This window comes from Phalaenopsis equestris, unplaced genomic scaffold (genome assembly GCF_001263595.1).
Source record: "Phalaenopsis equestris unplaced genomic scaffold, ASM126359v1 Scaffold000134, whole genome shotgun sequence".
NCBI classification, from domain to species: domain Eukaryota; kingdom Viridiplantae; phylum Streptophyta; class Magnoliopsida; order Asparagales; family Orchidaceae; genus Phalaenopsis; species Phalaenopsis equestris.
In genome coordinates, this window is record NW_018164576.1 from 3,682,448 (window position 1) to 3,695,919 (window position 13,472).

Below are 13,472 nucleotides of genomic sequence, written 5' to 3' on the forward strand. Positions count from 1 at the left end.
CTCGATGAATCAGCCACGTATTTGAGTTGGTCACGTCGGATCGAGGCTGCTCTAGTAGGAAAGAGACAGAAGGATACCTGATAGGGGCCAAGTCAAAGAGTGACAATGTTGAGAGGGATGAGCGGAGGACTACACATGTCTTGCTTTACACTTGGCTACTCAACTCGATGGTTTCATTGATTACCTCATCAGTGGATGACATTCAAAAATTGAGCGACATTTGGGCAAAGCTGAAAAAGATTTATGTTGGAGCTGAGAACCCATGAGGGTGTTCCAGATTCACCGTGAGATAGAGGTATTAGTTTAAGGTTGGATCGATTTAAAAGTTCTCTATAGACCTTGAGTGACTGTGGCAAGATCTTGATCAATTTTCACCTATGTCGAGTTGTGGTGACCCATGGTTCAGAAATGGAGAGATTTTTGCTTAGATGAGGACTATGCAGTTTTTGACTCATCTAAACCCGGCCTTTGACCAGAGGAGATCAATTTTCCTAGTCTAAGCAACGGCTCCTTCATTGGATGAGGCCATCTCCGCGATGACACAAGAAGAGAGTCGCATGAGGCTACACTTTGAGTCGAGTGGACCTCCAGTTATGCAATCAACCTTGGCTACCTCGAGTGAAGTTATGATAGATGCTTAGGGGAGACCGGCAGATGCTACAACAATGGAGAAGTGGGACACATGAGCAAGACTTGTCCATTGCCACTCAAGGAAAGAGAGACGGGTGGACGTGAACATTCTAGAGGCCGTGGTCGTGATCGTGAGGGCTAAAGGGGTTGAAGAGGGGGCTACCATACAAATCTGACTGTAGCGGAGAATGAGGGAGAGACAGGGGCGGTCTTTATCGATGAGAATCACGAGCGCCTGAAGATGCTGAAGTGGAAGCAGAAAACAACAGGTGATGTGATTGAGAATGCATCCACCTTATCGTCATCAAAGGGGAACATTGCTACTTATGCTTACTCAGTTAAAGGTATTCGTCATACACATGCCCTAGCCCTATATCCAATATAAGATCACTAGAATAGATAGTAGATTTTGACGCATCTCGATATGTGAGAGGTAACGCTAGTGCATTTGATTTCTATACTATCTAACAGTTTCAGAGAGCATTTAAATTGTTGATGGTACAACATAACCTGTGATTGGTAATGACATAACCTTGTCCTGTTCTACCTTGACTCTTGAGACACCTACACGATCCACTTCAGAATCCGATTACCCAGGTGTTATGATTCCTTAACTTTCTTATCCCACTCTCGTGGCTTAAAGAAGGATCTCTCGCAGCAATGTTGGTCGTTCTCTTGATCATTATTCTCCAAATTATTTTGGTTTCTCATGTCATTGCTTAGTTTGTCTCATACTCTAACACATCGCTTGTACACGGAGCATTTATTGCATCTTTGAACACTTTCTATAACCAAGTGTTGCCAGGTAGCTAAAGAGGATCCAAAGTGGAAGGCTGCTATGTTGGAGGAACTTGGTGCACTCGATAAAAACTAAGGTTTAAAAAATTAGACTGAACCTGCCGGTTTAACTGTTTCGACCATGAACTGGTCAGTGGTCCGATTATGGGGGACCAAAAAACTGTTTCTGCACTGAACTGGCCTAAACAGGACTACATTGGCGGTTGAACCACATAACTGTTGAACCGGTAGCGGTCAACTGGTTCATCCGCGTCTATTTGACTATTCGTATTTCGCCTGTTTCGCTTCCGCTCCTACTTTTCGATCCCGAAGGACTCCTCTCTATTCTTGCCTGTGCTCTTTGATCCCGAAGGACCCTTTACCTGCACCGCCGGTTGGCCGCTCTCTCGCCGGAGGTAAACCTTATGTTTCTTGTTTCTTCCTTGCGAATCACAAAAAATTTTAGGACTTTGATGGATAACCTACATAGAGCTTTCTCTATTTATTGGTACCTTTGTGCTACGTCAAGACATAAATTTTTATTGGCTTGAACATTATTTGTCTGCCCTTAAGAAAGTTGATAATGAATCTTGGATGAACAATATGCCAAATAATGGTGAAGGCATGAGAATGGCTTGGGGTGTTAATTCTCAGGCAACCCATGTTGCCATTATTTGGATGGACGTATTCTCCTTGGGATTTATGTACCATATAATTCTTATATATTTACATATTTAACTTTCATTGTTCTAAAATCTGATTATTCTCTGGGGTTGTTTGGTATTTTATTTTATGCTGGATTTAAGGAAGATTTAGTTTTTATCTATGAAATCATAACACATTTTTCACATTTATGCGGGCCTTTGCAAATCCATTGCCCAACTCTAAAGTCACATTGATGACTTAAGTGCTAAACCCTAATGGATTAATCTAATTCAGCTAAATAAAATTTAATGAGATACATGTAAACTTGTAGATATCTTTGTATAGTTTTGTTGATGTTTAAGAGAAGGGCATTTACATACCACCCTATTTCTATGTATCTACACATCTAACACATAAATTTTGCTCTTTACATTTATACGACGCAAATCTTTCATATATGGTCAATAATACCATCATTTAAACATTTTAAAAAAGAAAAACACTCTTTCATGCAGAGATAAGGCGCTATTTATGTTACTCAGTTCAACCCCAGTTTAACCGTTGAAATTTGAACCTTCTCTTCTATCGGTTCAACTTCCTGTTTGGTTTTCTTAAACTTGATAAAAATAGGACGTGAAAGATAGTACCGTTGCGAGCGGGAAAAAGAGTAGTTTGGTGCAAATGGATCTTCACAAGAAAATAAAATCCTGAAGGGAAAGTTGTGCGTTACAAGACACGATTGGTGGCGAAAGGATACAGTCGGACATGTGGCATTGACTACAACGAGACATTTGCATCAGTAGCGAAGATGAGTACAGTGAGAACATGGGTTTCTCTGACTGTGAATGATGGGTGGAGGTTATACCAATTTGATGTTAAAAATGCTTTTCTTCCTGGTGAATTACTGGAAGAGGTGTATATGGACAGATCACCAGGACTCAGTACATATCAGATAGTGGGCATGGTCTGCAGGCTCAAGAAGTCGCTTTATGGCATGAAGCAGTCTCCTCGAGCTTGGTTTGATAAGTTTAGAAAAACTATGGTGGACATGGGATATCAACAAATTAATGTCGACCATACGATGTTTTCGTCAAAATGGTGGTCACACTACTATGTTTTTTGTGTATGTTAATGATATAATTATCACTAGTGATGATTTGATAGAGATTGTTCAACAAATGGTAAAATTGAGCAAAGAGTTTGAGGTGAAGGATCTTGGAAAACTTAGATACTTCGTTAGGATTGAGGTGGTTTGTGGACCAGATAGGATGGTCTTGTCTGAGAGTGTATGTACTATATCTCATAGAAACAGGCATGCTGGAATGCAGGCCTGCGGTCTCTCCAATTGATCAGAAGGGTAAGCTGAGTGCAGAAACAGGAGATCCAGTTGATTGTGAGATATTAGAGATTGGTGGGTCGTCTGATCTATGTAAGTCACATACATCCCGACATCATATATACAACGAGCATGGCGAGCTATTACAAGCATGATCCAAAGAAGGGCATATGAATGCAGTCTATCAGATTTCGAGGCACCTGAAAAATGCACTAGGGAAGAGGTTGATCTTTTAGAAGAATGAACATGCAAGCATTGAGGGCTATTGTGACTTTGACTGGGCGAGTTGTGTGGATGACAGAAGATTTGCATATGGATATTACATGTTCATAGGGGGCAAATTGGGCTCTTGGATGAGCAAGAGACATTTGGTAGTAACGAGATCAACAATAGAGGTAGAGTATAGGGCTATGGTCTTAGGAGTTGTCTAGTTGTTGTGGTTGAAAGCCTTGTTAGTAGGGCTCAAGGTGGACCAGGGAGCTCAAATGAAGTTGTGGTGCGACAACAAATCAGCGATCAACATCGCCAACAATCTGGTGAAACATAATAGAACCAAGCATGTGTAGATTGATATGTTCTTCATCAAGTAAAAACTGAATAATGGACTACTGGAGCTAAAGTCATGTAGCCACTGGAGGCAAGTGGCTGACTGCCTCACCAAAGGACGTGGCTCATTAGATTTGTCTAGGCTGTGTGACAAGATGGGCATAGTGAATGTCTTTTGCCCATCTTGAGAGGGAGTGTTGAAATTTGTATCTAATGTAGGGTTCTGTTTGTAAATAGATGAACTCTAGAGATTCTTTATAAATATTGTAACTTGTAAGGTTCTGTATAAGCCTGTCATCAATGAAATGAAGATAGTTTTTGAGCAATAATTTATATTTTGAGCAATAATTTCTATTACTAGCTCACACAAATTTGTGCTTCACTAACAAAATTGGATCTTTATCAAAGGTCTGATTAGTGGCTTGAGACAGAGAAGGCAGGAAGAAAGAAAGAGGATAAGGGCCTTTCTAATGTTTTGTTTTCAATTAATGCCTGTAATGGATTAACGTTCATGAAACACATTTATGAGGGCTTTTAAAAACATTGGTCAATTTTAAACGCCTTCTATATCTGAGAGTGCTGCATGTAATTTTCTTCTCTTTTTTTAATCTTAGTCATGTTCAACACAATGCCCTTTTATCTCCTACTCATGAAAAAGTATGGTGGTATTACTGATGCCTTATCATGTTATCATATCCATTCATTAGTTCAAATGTATTGAAAGTTTCGCCGTTAAATTTTTCTGATAACTCATTTGTGGTTTGTGGTAGAGATCGTATCTTCTCTTGGAAAGGACTTTCTAGGCTGTCTCATTTTTTTTCAACATGTACTGAAGTTTATTGCCACTTCTAATGCTGCTTATTTAAAGCTGAATATTTCTACTCATGACTCTCTTCTTAATAATGATTTTGCTCAATTTTCTTAATCTATGATATACTGAAGAGTTAAAACTCCAAATTGTACAAGTACTGTATTATCGTGGATGTTTTCCTCCTTTTTTTCTCAGTAGGATTTTAAGTCGTGAATCAAAGATAACCTTTGTCCTTCCATTTGCTAGGTTGGATTACATCCCGAGTTCCGTGAGTCACGCTGTCTCTTCATTGTAAGAAGCAATGGAGAGACTGTGGATTTTTCCTATTGGAAGTGTATCAAAGGTCTGATAAGAAAGAAATATCCACTCTATGCGGATAGCTTCATCATCAGACATTTTAGAAGGCGAAGGCCAAATGAGTGAGCAGCTATCAGGTTAGGTTCATCCTACAAGGCAATGTAGATGTGCGATTTACTTTTATTTATTTCTTATTTTTTGCATTTTGTAATACTCTTGCAAAGCAATCCTTGAAATTTCCAGTATAATACTTATTTTTCCTTTTAATGTTGTTCCTGGTTCTTGTGGAATTATGAGGTTTACATTGTCCATGCTCTACCTTCTCTTATTTCATACTAACTGTGATGTATTGATGATTATCTTTCCTTTTGTATGTATCTTTTTCAAGTCTTAGAAATGGAGGTTCCAATATTTATGTTTATGGAAAGTAACAGTTCAACTTGAATAATATATCCATGCTCTCATGAATTTTATGTTCATGGTCTCAATTGTCAACTGTTGTGATTTTTGTATGTTGTTTTCAGTGTTCCGGCTTTGATGTAAATTCATTGTTAAAAGTGGGGACGGCATACCACATCTTATTTAAATAAAGGGAATTTACATACATAGCACTTCAAACATAGATTTTACATACCCTATGTCTAAACTTCAAATTTTACATATCCCACACCTTGCTAACGGTGTTAAGGAAATCAATATGAGTGAGAGACAAAAAGATAGTGGCAGAAATGAAATCATTGGTCATGACAGAGACACCCATCTCGGTGAAAATGTTGAAAGTGGCCATTCGTGAGGGCTGCTCGTCATCGTGGAGGATTCTATCCATGTCGAAGTGGATGGTTGAGACCTTCCCCGTCCCCATCGTATTAGCTCTTGCTCTGCAAAGGCGGCGGCGGTGACGGCGGCGGCAACAACGACGAGGAGGCAGCAGTGTAGTAGATGTCACGGTGAGTTTGCAAGTGGTGCGAGCAACCAGCCGTGAGTGCGATGATGGGGTTAGGGCTGTGGGTGTAAAATTTAAAGTTTGTGTGGGATATGCAAAATCTAATGTTTTAAGTGCTATGTAAGTAAAGCCCCCTTAAATAAAATATATTAGGGATGGATCCCATTCATCCTAAAAGTTTAATTTGGTAAGAGTCTACATTATAAGTTCCAACTTTCATTATTCACACACTCGTACATTAGTATCATAACAATTTCCCTAGCATGAGAGTCCTCGTATTTGTTGTATTTATATCCTTTCTTAAATTTACATGCTATAAACTATCATGCACAAGAGCCATGCAGGTTATCATAACCATTGCCCATTTTTAACCTTTGTTTGCAGAGTTCATTTGGGCATATAATTGTGCTATTTAAGGTTATGGAATGTATAATTAAGGAGTAAAATACCAAAGTAGTACCTTAACTACTTACACGGGGTCATTTTAGTCCCAGAAACTATAACAATACCGAATTAGCCCTCATACTCTTTAAATTGGGGCTAAAATGGACCTTAGTGGGGACCATTCAACTTATGTTAAAAAAGTACGGACACTAAATTGACTCTTTTATAGACTCTGAGACTAAATTACTCTTTACAAAAATTTAGGGGATTATTTTGAAACTTCTCTCAATTAATTAGTATAATTGATTATTTGTAGTTTTTTTAATTGTTGGTTTCTTGTTAAGCTAGGTCTCTGATTATTTGAACCACTCAAATAATACTTGGTATTACATGTACCATAATATGATCTTTATAATGAGCGGAACTGTTGGTACATGCTATCAAATTTACATGGTGTCAAAGCCATGATATATTCTTGGTCTCGACCTTGTCTTGGCAATGCTAATCCTTTAGTGTCGATCTTGACTTTAGCACACGAATATTACCATATGACTAGGGGTGTAAACGAGCCGAGCTTGAGCGAGCCCAGGCTTTGGTCATGTTTAGCTTGTTAAAAAATATTGTTGTTTGTGTTTGACTCGTTAGTATATCGAGCGCAAAGTATTTATCGTGTTCGGCTCATTTGCTTAACAAGCCAAACACGAGCTGTTCGCGAACAAACCGTTTTGACATCTTTAGACATGCAATCTTAGGATGTTAAGAGTAGGGACGAGATTTAAATCTTATTATTTATATTAAAATATTCATTTAAATAGGATTTAATATATTTTTATTCTATTTATTAATTTTAATTAATCTTTGTTGCTTTGTAGTCAATTAAATTATTTAAAAATATTACTCATATATATCTGAACATGAACGAACACATCTTTTCTCGTGTTCGATTTGTTTATATATCGAGCGTAAAAAAAATAGTTCGTGTTTGACTCATTTGCTTAGTGAATGAATTGAACATGAGCTACTTAACGAGCCGAACACAAGCTGGTTGCGAACAAGGAGCTGCTTTGACAGCCTACATATGATAATCCTGATCTGCACGCTGATCATTTCTGCTAGGTCTGGCAAACAATGATGGTCTTGTTTTTGCACCTATCCTGTATCTTCACTTCAGCAATCAACATTGTTCTTCCACCTCAAGAACAGTTGAGTTTTCACCACTCTCCTTCGGAAGTGCTCAATGTTCATTCTAGCCTACAAAATTCTCATTGCAATCCCATTTTTACCCTCATTGCCCTTTAATGCCGATTCATATGGGCTTGCCGTACAACGCATGTTTATCATGTTAAGGCTTCTTCTCTCTACAAAAATCACTTGGTACTCATTTGTTGATTTAAAAAAAAAAAAAAGAAATTATGCCAACCATTGAATTATTTGTCATAGGAAAAGAATTATGGTCATTCATTGATGGCACTGATTTTGCTATTATTGAATTCTTCAAATTGGCTTAATAGCAAATAAAAAATGTAAACATGGATTTTAGGATTTATTGATTAGAGAATTATTCTAAATTTATGGGTATATAAGATAGCCCAAAACATGTGAGTATTTATGAAAGGTTTATAACCAAGATCATGCACGTTGACATTTCCAGTTAGAATATCAAATGCACCTAGTTACATATATGTTGATCCCTTCTTACAAGGTTTTTTCTCTTGCTTTTAAAATTTATGGTTAGTTTGTTGGCATGATTTATGTGAAAACACTTCCTAATTATCTGTCTGGCATGATTTATGCTGCAGCACTTACTAATCATGTTTCTCAATCTCCACATATACACAATTAATCATAAAATTTTGTTCTGAATTTGTGGCTACTTTGTCCAATTTGATGAATCAGGATCCTTCTCGTTTAAAGAATTATTTCACTAAGTGAAACAACGTGGAACACTAACCATCTTTCAACAATATAAATTTCATGAGAATATGGTTGCTTATGCAATCCATGAGGAAGGAAAATGAAGAGACATGCAACAAGTGTAAGGCCCAACCTACAAGGGTTGTGAACGAATTGTTGCCAATTATGCGAAGAAATTTTGCAAATTTTTTAAGAAATTTGGATACATTATTAAATAACGGCATACTCTTTCTCAAAATTATGAATAACTAAACAAATGATTATTATTGATCATGTCATTGGTTTTACTGCAATGCATAAATTAACTTTTACTTGAGAAATATTTGAACACATGATTTTTAAAGTCCTACCAACCTTAGGGCCGCAAGATTCATATGTTCTATCTTCATCCTGACTTGTTAATTCTGGGTATTTAATCAAATGATTGATTCATCAGATCTTTGCAATATTCTATTTTATCCTGGATCATCTTTTATACAAATTGCCAATAGTGGCCAATTATCTAATATAACTATTGAGGACATTAAAAGAATTTCTTACATCTCCTAAATTTTCCTTTAATCCCATTTTCTTTAAAAAAATTTAATTAATAACAATAATGGCATTCGATTATATTATGCATGATTAAGTGACAGGAAATATACTTTTGATGGAGAATAAATTTAGATGATTATCTCTCGTTTGGCCTTCTATTTTTGAAGTTGTCTCATTATCTTGTACTGCAATAAATCAAAATAATGAGCTATGGAATAAATGTTTAGCTCATCCTTATTTTACTGTTTTATTTTAGATTAGAAGCTCTTGTTTATTAGATAATAAGGTTCAATTTGTTTCTCATCTTTCTTATGATTGTTCAACCTATAAAATTGGGATATACATGTCTCTTCCTTTTCCATCACATTATAGTCGTGCTGGAAATAGTTTTGATTTGGTTCATAATAAGGTATTATTCTTGTTACATTGCTTGCAAATTGTAAATACTTTGTGACATTCATTGGCATATCTTTGTTTATTTCTTTAATTATAATTTATGTATTATCTAGCTCTTTGTGATTTGTAGCCTATGTCGAAACTCAATTGTCTTCCAACTTCAGTGTGTTAAGATCCGATAGGTACTTGACTTGCATGATTTTTTGAAAAAAATAGAGCTGTTTTCCATCGATAATGTCCCTCCCTAAACGCTTCAACAAAATGGTTTTACTGGATGCAAGATTTGGCTTCTATTAGATGTTCAAACTTTTTTGATTTATTCTTTGGCTTCATCTTAATTTTAGGTTGAAGCCTTGGGCATGATAATCTAGCCAATTGATGTATTACCCTGATGCCTTGAAGTCTGACTTTTCTAGCATCATTTTTTTCATGAGTATTCCAAATATAATGATTTACATATATTTCATTGTGTAAATTTTATCTACCTTCTCATGAAGGCTATAAATTATCAGCTAAATTAATTAAATTTGATTTTATGGATTATTAAATTTCACTCAAAAGTATTGTTTGTTATGATCCACGCTCTTTTGAACTTCATTCATCAACTAGTTATTCAGTTTATGTGATTCCGCATCATTTTCTTTTAGCTGTTGCTCGTCATATCGTTTGATATCTTTGTGCGATGCCAATCCTTTGTTAATTCTTTTCAATTTGTTCCTTCTTTCATGTTTGAGATGAATTGATGTTGTTAGATGATGTGGAAACGCTTCTTTATGTTGAATTCCAAAAACCAGCGAGAGGTTCCCAAGTCTTCTTTGATCGGTCTTAGGGTGGTAGTTTCAACCTGAGCGGAAATGCGTTGTGTCTAGATACTTGAGATCATAAATAGATTTGGGTACCATTCTAATCGCCTTTTTCATGATCTTTCTATGTATAGTCGTATTGCTGGCGGTCTAAGCTTCAAGCCATCTTTCTTCATTTTCAAAAGGGGAGCAAAGCTTGTTTGTGTATTATGATGCTCATTGGGATTAGTACCTTGATACCCAATGGTCAAGGGGCTAACAATTTCTTTTTTTATAACTCTTTGATTTCGTGGAAGAATAAGAAGCAGATGTGTCTAAATATCATGATATACTTGCTGCATCTTATGAGATTATTTGACTTCATGGACTATTATCGAAACTTGGGCTTTTTTTTTTTTTTTGGATTAGAGTTACTCTGCAATCACTCTGCAATCCATGCAAACAACACCATTAACATTCAAATTGCTGCTAGTTTTGTTTATCATGATTGCGCAAAGCATATTTAAATAGACTTCATGTTTGAAGGTTTATAGAATCTATGTAATTAAGGTTGTATAATCTTTCTAATTGTGGTTACAACTGTATATTTCTTGTTAGGCTGAACCCAATTGCTTGATTGTCCTGTAGAACATCTTGAAGTTTACCCTATTATTTTCTGTTGAGATTTGGAATAGAGCAGCATAACGTTATTTGATAGGAGGGGTATTTAAGCCCAATAACAATGGACACAACGAAGGTAGACATAAAACATAATAAAACAAAATAGAAAATACATAATGAGGGAATACAAGCTAATAATAATTATGGATTGTCGTTATAAATCTAATGCTCCCCTTGCAGTTGAAGCATAGATGTCACTCATGTTTAACTTGGATTTGAAGTCATCGAACGGAAAAATTCTTGGTGAGGATATCCGCTAGTTGACCATTGGAGGACACAAAAGAAACACAAATTTCCCTAGACTCGATCTTTTTCTTAATGAAGTCTGTCAATCTCCACATGTTTAGCACGATCATACTGGACTGGATTGTGAGCAATGTTGATGGAAGCCTTATTATAGCTGTAACAGGACGGAGGTTGGCATACGAAGTTCGCGGAGCATGATACGTAACAAGAGAGCTTCACAAATCTTTAAGGAGATGAACCAGAATTCAACTTCAGTACTGCTCTGGGCAACCACAAATAATTTTTTGTTTTTCCAAGTGCAAGATTTCCTCTTACAAATGAGTAATACCCCGAGGTGGAACATTTATCATAAACAGACCCGACCCAATCAACATATGTATAAACAACAATAAACGGAGAGGTGTGATGAGAGAAAAACAAAATTGAGCTCGGTTTAGCTTTTAAATAGCGGAGAATCTGATGGACAACTTGAAGATGGTGCACATAAGGGGTCAGACATTAATGACTCACCATACCAATTGTGTGGCATATGTCGGGGCAAATATGAGCGAGATATGTGAGTTTCCTCACAAGGCGTTGATAATGAGTCTTGTTGACAAGCACAACATTGAGAATATGATAATTTTTCATCGGGATCCATAGGGACAACCACTAGTTTACATAGAAGAAGGTTGTTCTATGCAAGAGATCAACTACTTATTTGCGCTGAGACAGAAAAATATCCCGAGATGATCGACCACTACTATGCCTAAGAAGTACCGAAGAGAACCCAAGTCCTTCATTTCAAAGGACGTAACAGGAAGGTCTTTCAAGGACTAATGTTTGGAGATTATTACTTATAAGAACAATATCATCAACATAGTTAATAAGGACAACTACCTGACTATTGGAGGAATGCTGGAAAAAGAAAGTGTGATCCGATTGAGCCTGAGTAAAATCATGACCTACGACCACCTTTTTGAACTTGTCGAACTGGCCCTTGGGGACTATTTTAGCTCATAGAGGGACTTTCACAACTTGCACACTTGCCCTCTAGAGGCAGTAGAGTCAAAGCCAGGAGGGAGAGACATATACACCTTTTCTGTAAGCTCTCCATTCGAGAACACATTTTTGTCATCTAACTGGAATAAAGACCAATTCAGATTTACTGTAAAGGACAACATGACCCAAGTAGTGTTTAACTTAGTCATAGGAGCAAATGTCTCATCATAGTCAATTCCGTAGGTTTATGAATACCATTTGGCGACCAATCGTGTTTTGTCACGTTCAAATGATCCATCAAAGTTGAACTTGGTGTTTGAAAATCTATTGGCACCCCACAACTTTCTTACCCCGAGGAATATCAAAGACATCCTATGTATGGCTTTACAGAAGGGCATTAATCTCCTCCATTACTATCATTTTTCAGGCTGGAACAACAAGAGCAACCACAATAGTAGCTTCGATCTGATGGTCTGCCAGGGCAGTATCAAATGCTCTGTAGGTTGGCGATAAACTACGAAGAGAGATGTATTTTACCTTAGAATAGAGAGAGAGCATGTTTGATTGCGTACATTATTCAGAGAACTCACCTTCTTATTCGGAGGAGGGGTCGTGCTAAGGATGTTGCCCGGAGTAGAGTCAAGATCCTGTAAGGAGGTAGCGGGCTGTAGAGTAGTGTTGACCTCATTTTTGTGAGGTCTCGTCTTCTCCTCCTTAGAGCCTAGATTCTAGCTCTAGAAATTCCTATGGACTATCTTAGAAAACTAGAATTGGGACTCACCTTTCTAGAAATTCCAGCCAATTCCTATTTTCCTTTGATGTCTAGCATCTTTGGCACAAGACCATCGTCTTATGAACGAGCGGTTATGGGCTATTTTGCGAAGATTCAAGGAAAATGTTCCAAATAGGACTTCAAGCCTTAGGAAAACATTCGTCACGACTTTTTCGTCACGTACACACACAAAGTACACGAAGTTCACGAAATTGCGTGAAATCAGACTTCAATTAAGCCCAAAGGACGGGTGAAAATGCGAACTTTTCCGGATGACATCCGACGACAAAATGGACTGCACCAACGCGTCCGGGATACCCATTTTGGTAGGAAAGGACACCCATATTGCCATATTTTTGACACGAGAAAATTGACACGCAAATCGATGAATTCGTCAAAACGACTTCCGACGGCGAAATAGACCACGCCAGCACGTCCGGAACATCAAAATTACCTAAAAATGACATCAATTTTGTTATGTTTTGATGCATGGATGAAACACAAATTAAATTTTTTTTTTTAAAATCTTAAATATTTTCTTAAATCATATTTAACCTAACTTTATTTAGGTTTTCCCTGGCTTGCATAAACCCGATTAAAACATCCCATACGCTCGATTATTTCCCCTCGACATTACCCTCACCGCACGCAAGACCCCCACTTTCTTTCTCTCGGTCTCTCGGTCCACCCCATCAGCTCCTTCCTCTCGTTCGCGGTTCATCCCGATCGCAGCCCTAGCCGAGCAGTCCCCCCTCTTCGTCACGAAGCTTCGCCCGCGGTCCCTTCCGCGTGCACCT

At 37.4% G+C, this 13,472-nt stretch overlaps 1 protein-coding gene across 2 annotated transcripts in view; it reads left to right on the forward strand.

The window, feature by feature from the left end:
• The window catches only part of LOC110021479 (protein DCL, chloroplastic), a 48,776-nt gene extending 43,467 nt beyond the window's left edge, over window positions 1-5,309 (forward strand). For both annotated transcript variants that reach the window (XM_020719986.1, XM_020719985.1), the window contains one exon: window positions 4,992-5,309. In XM_020719986.1, coding sequence (XP_020575645.1) covers window positions 4,992-5,168 — 177 coding nt within the window. In that variant the 3' untranslated portion in view covers window positions 5,169-5,309. The remainder of the gene's footprint in view (window positions 1-4,991) is intronic.
• The last annotated feature ends 8,163 nt before the right edge of the window (window positions 5,310-13,472 follow it).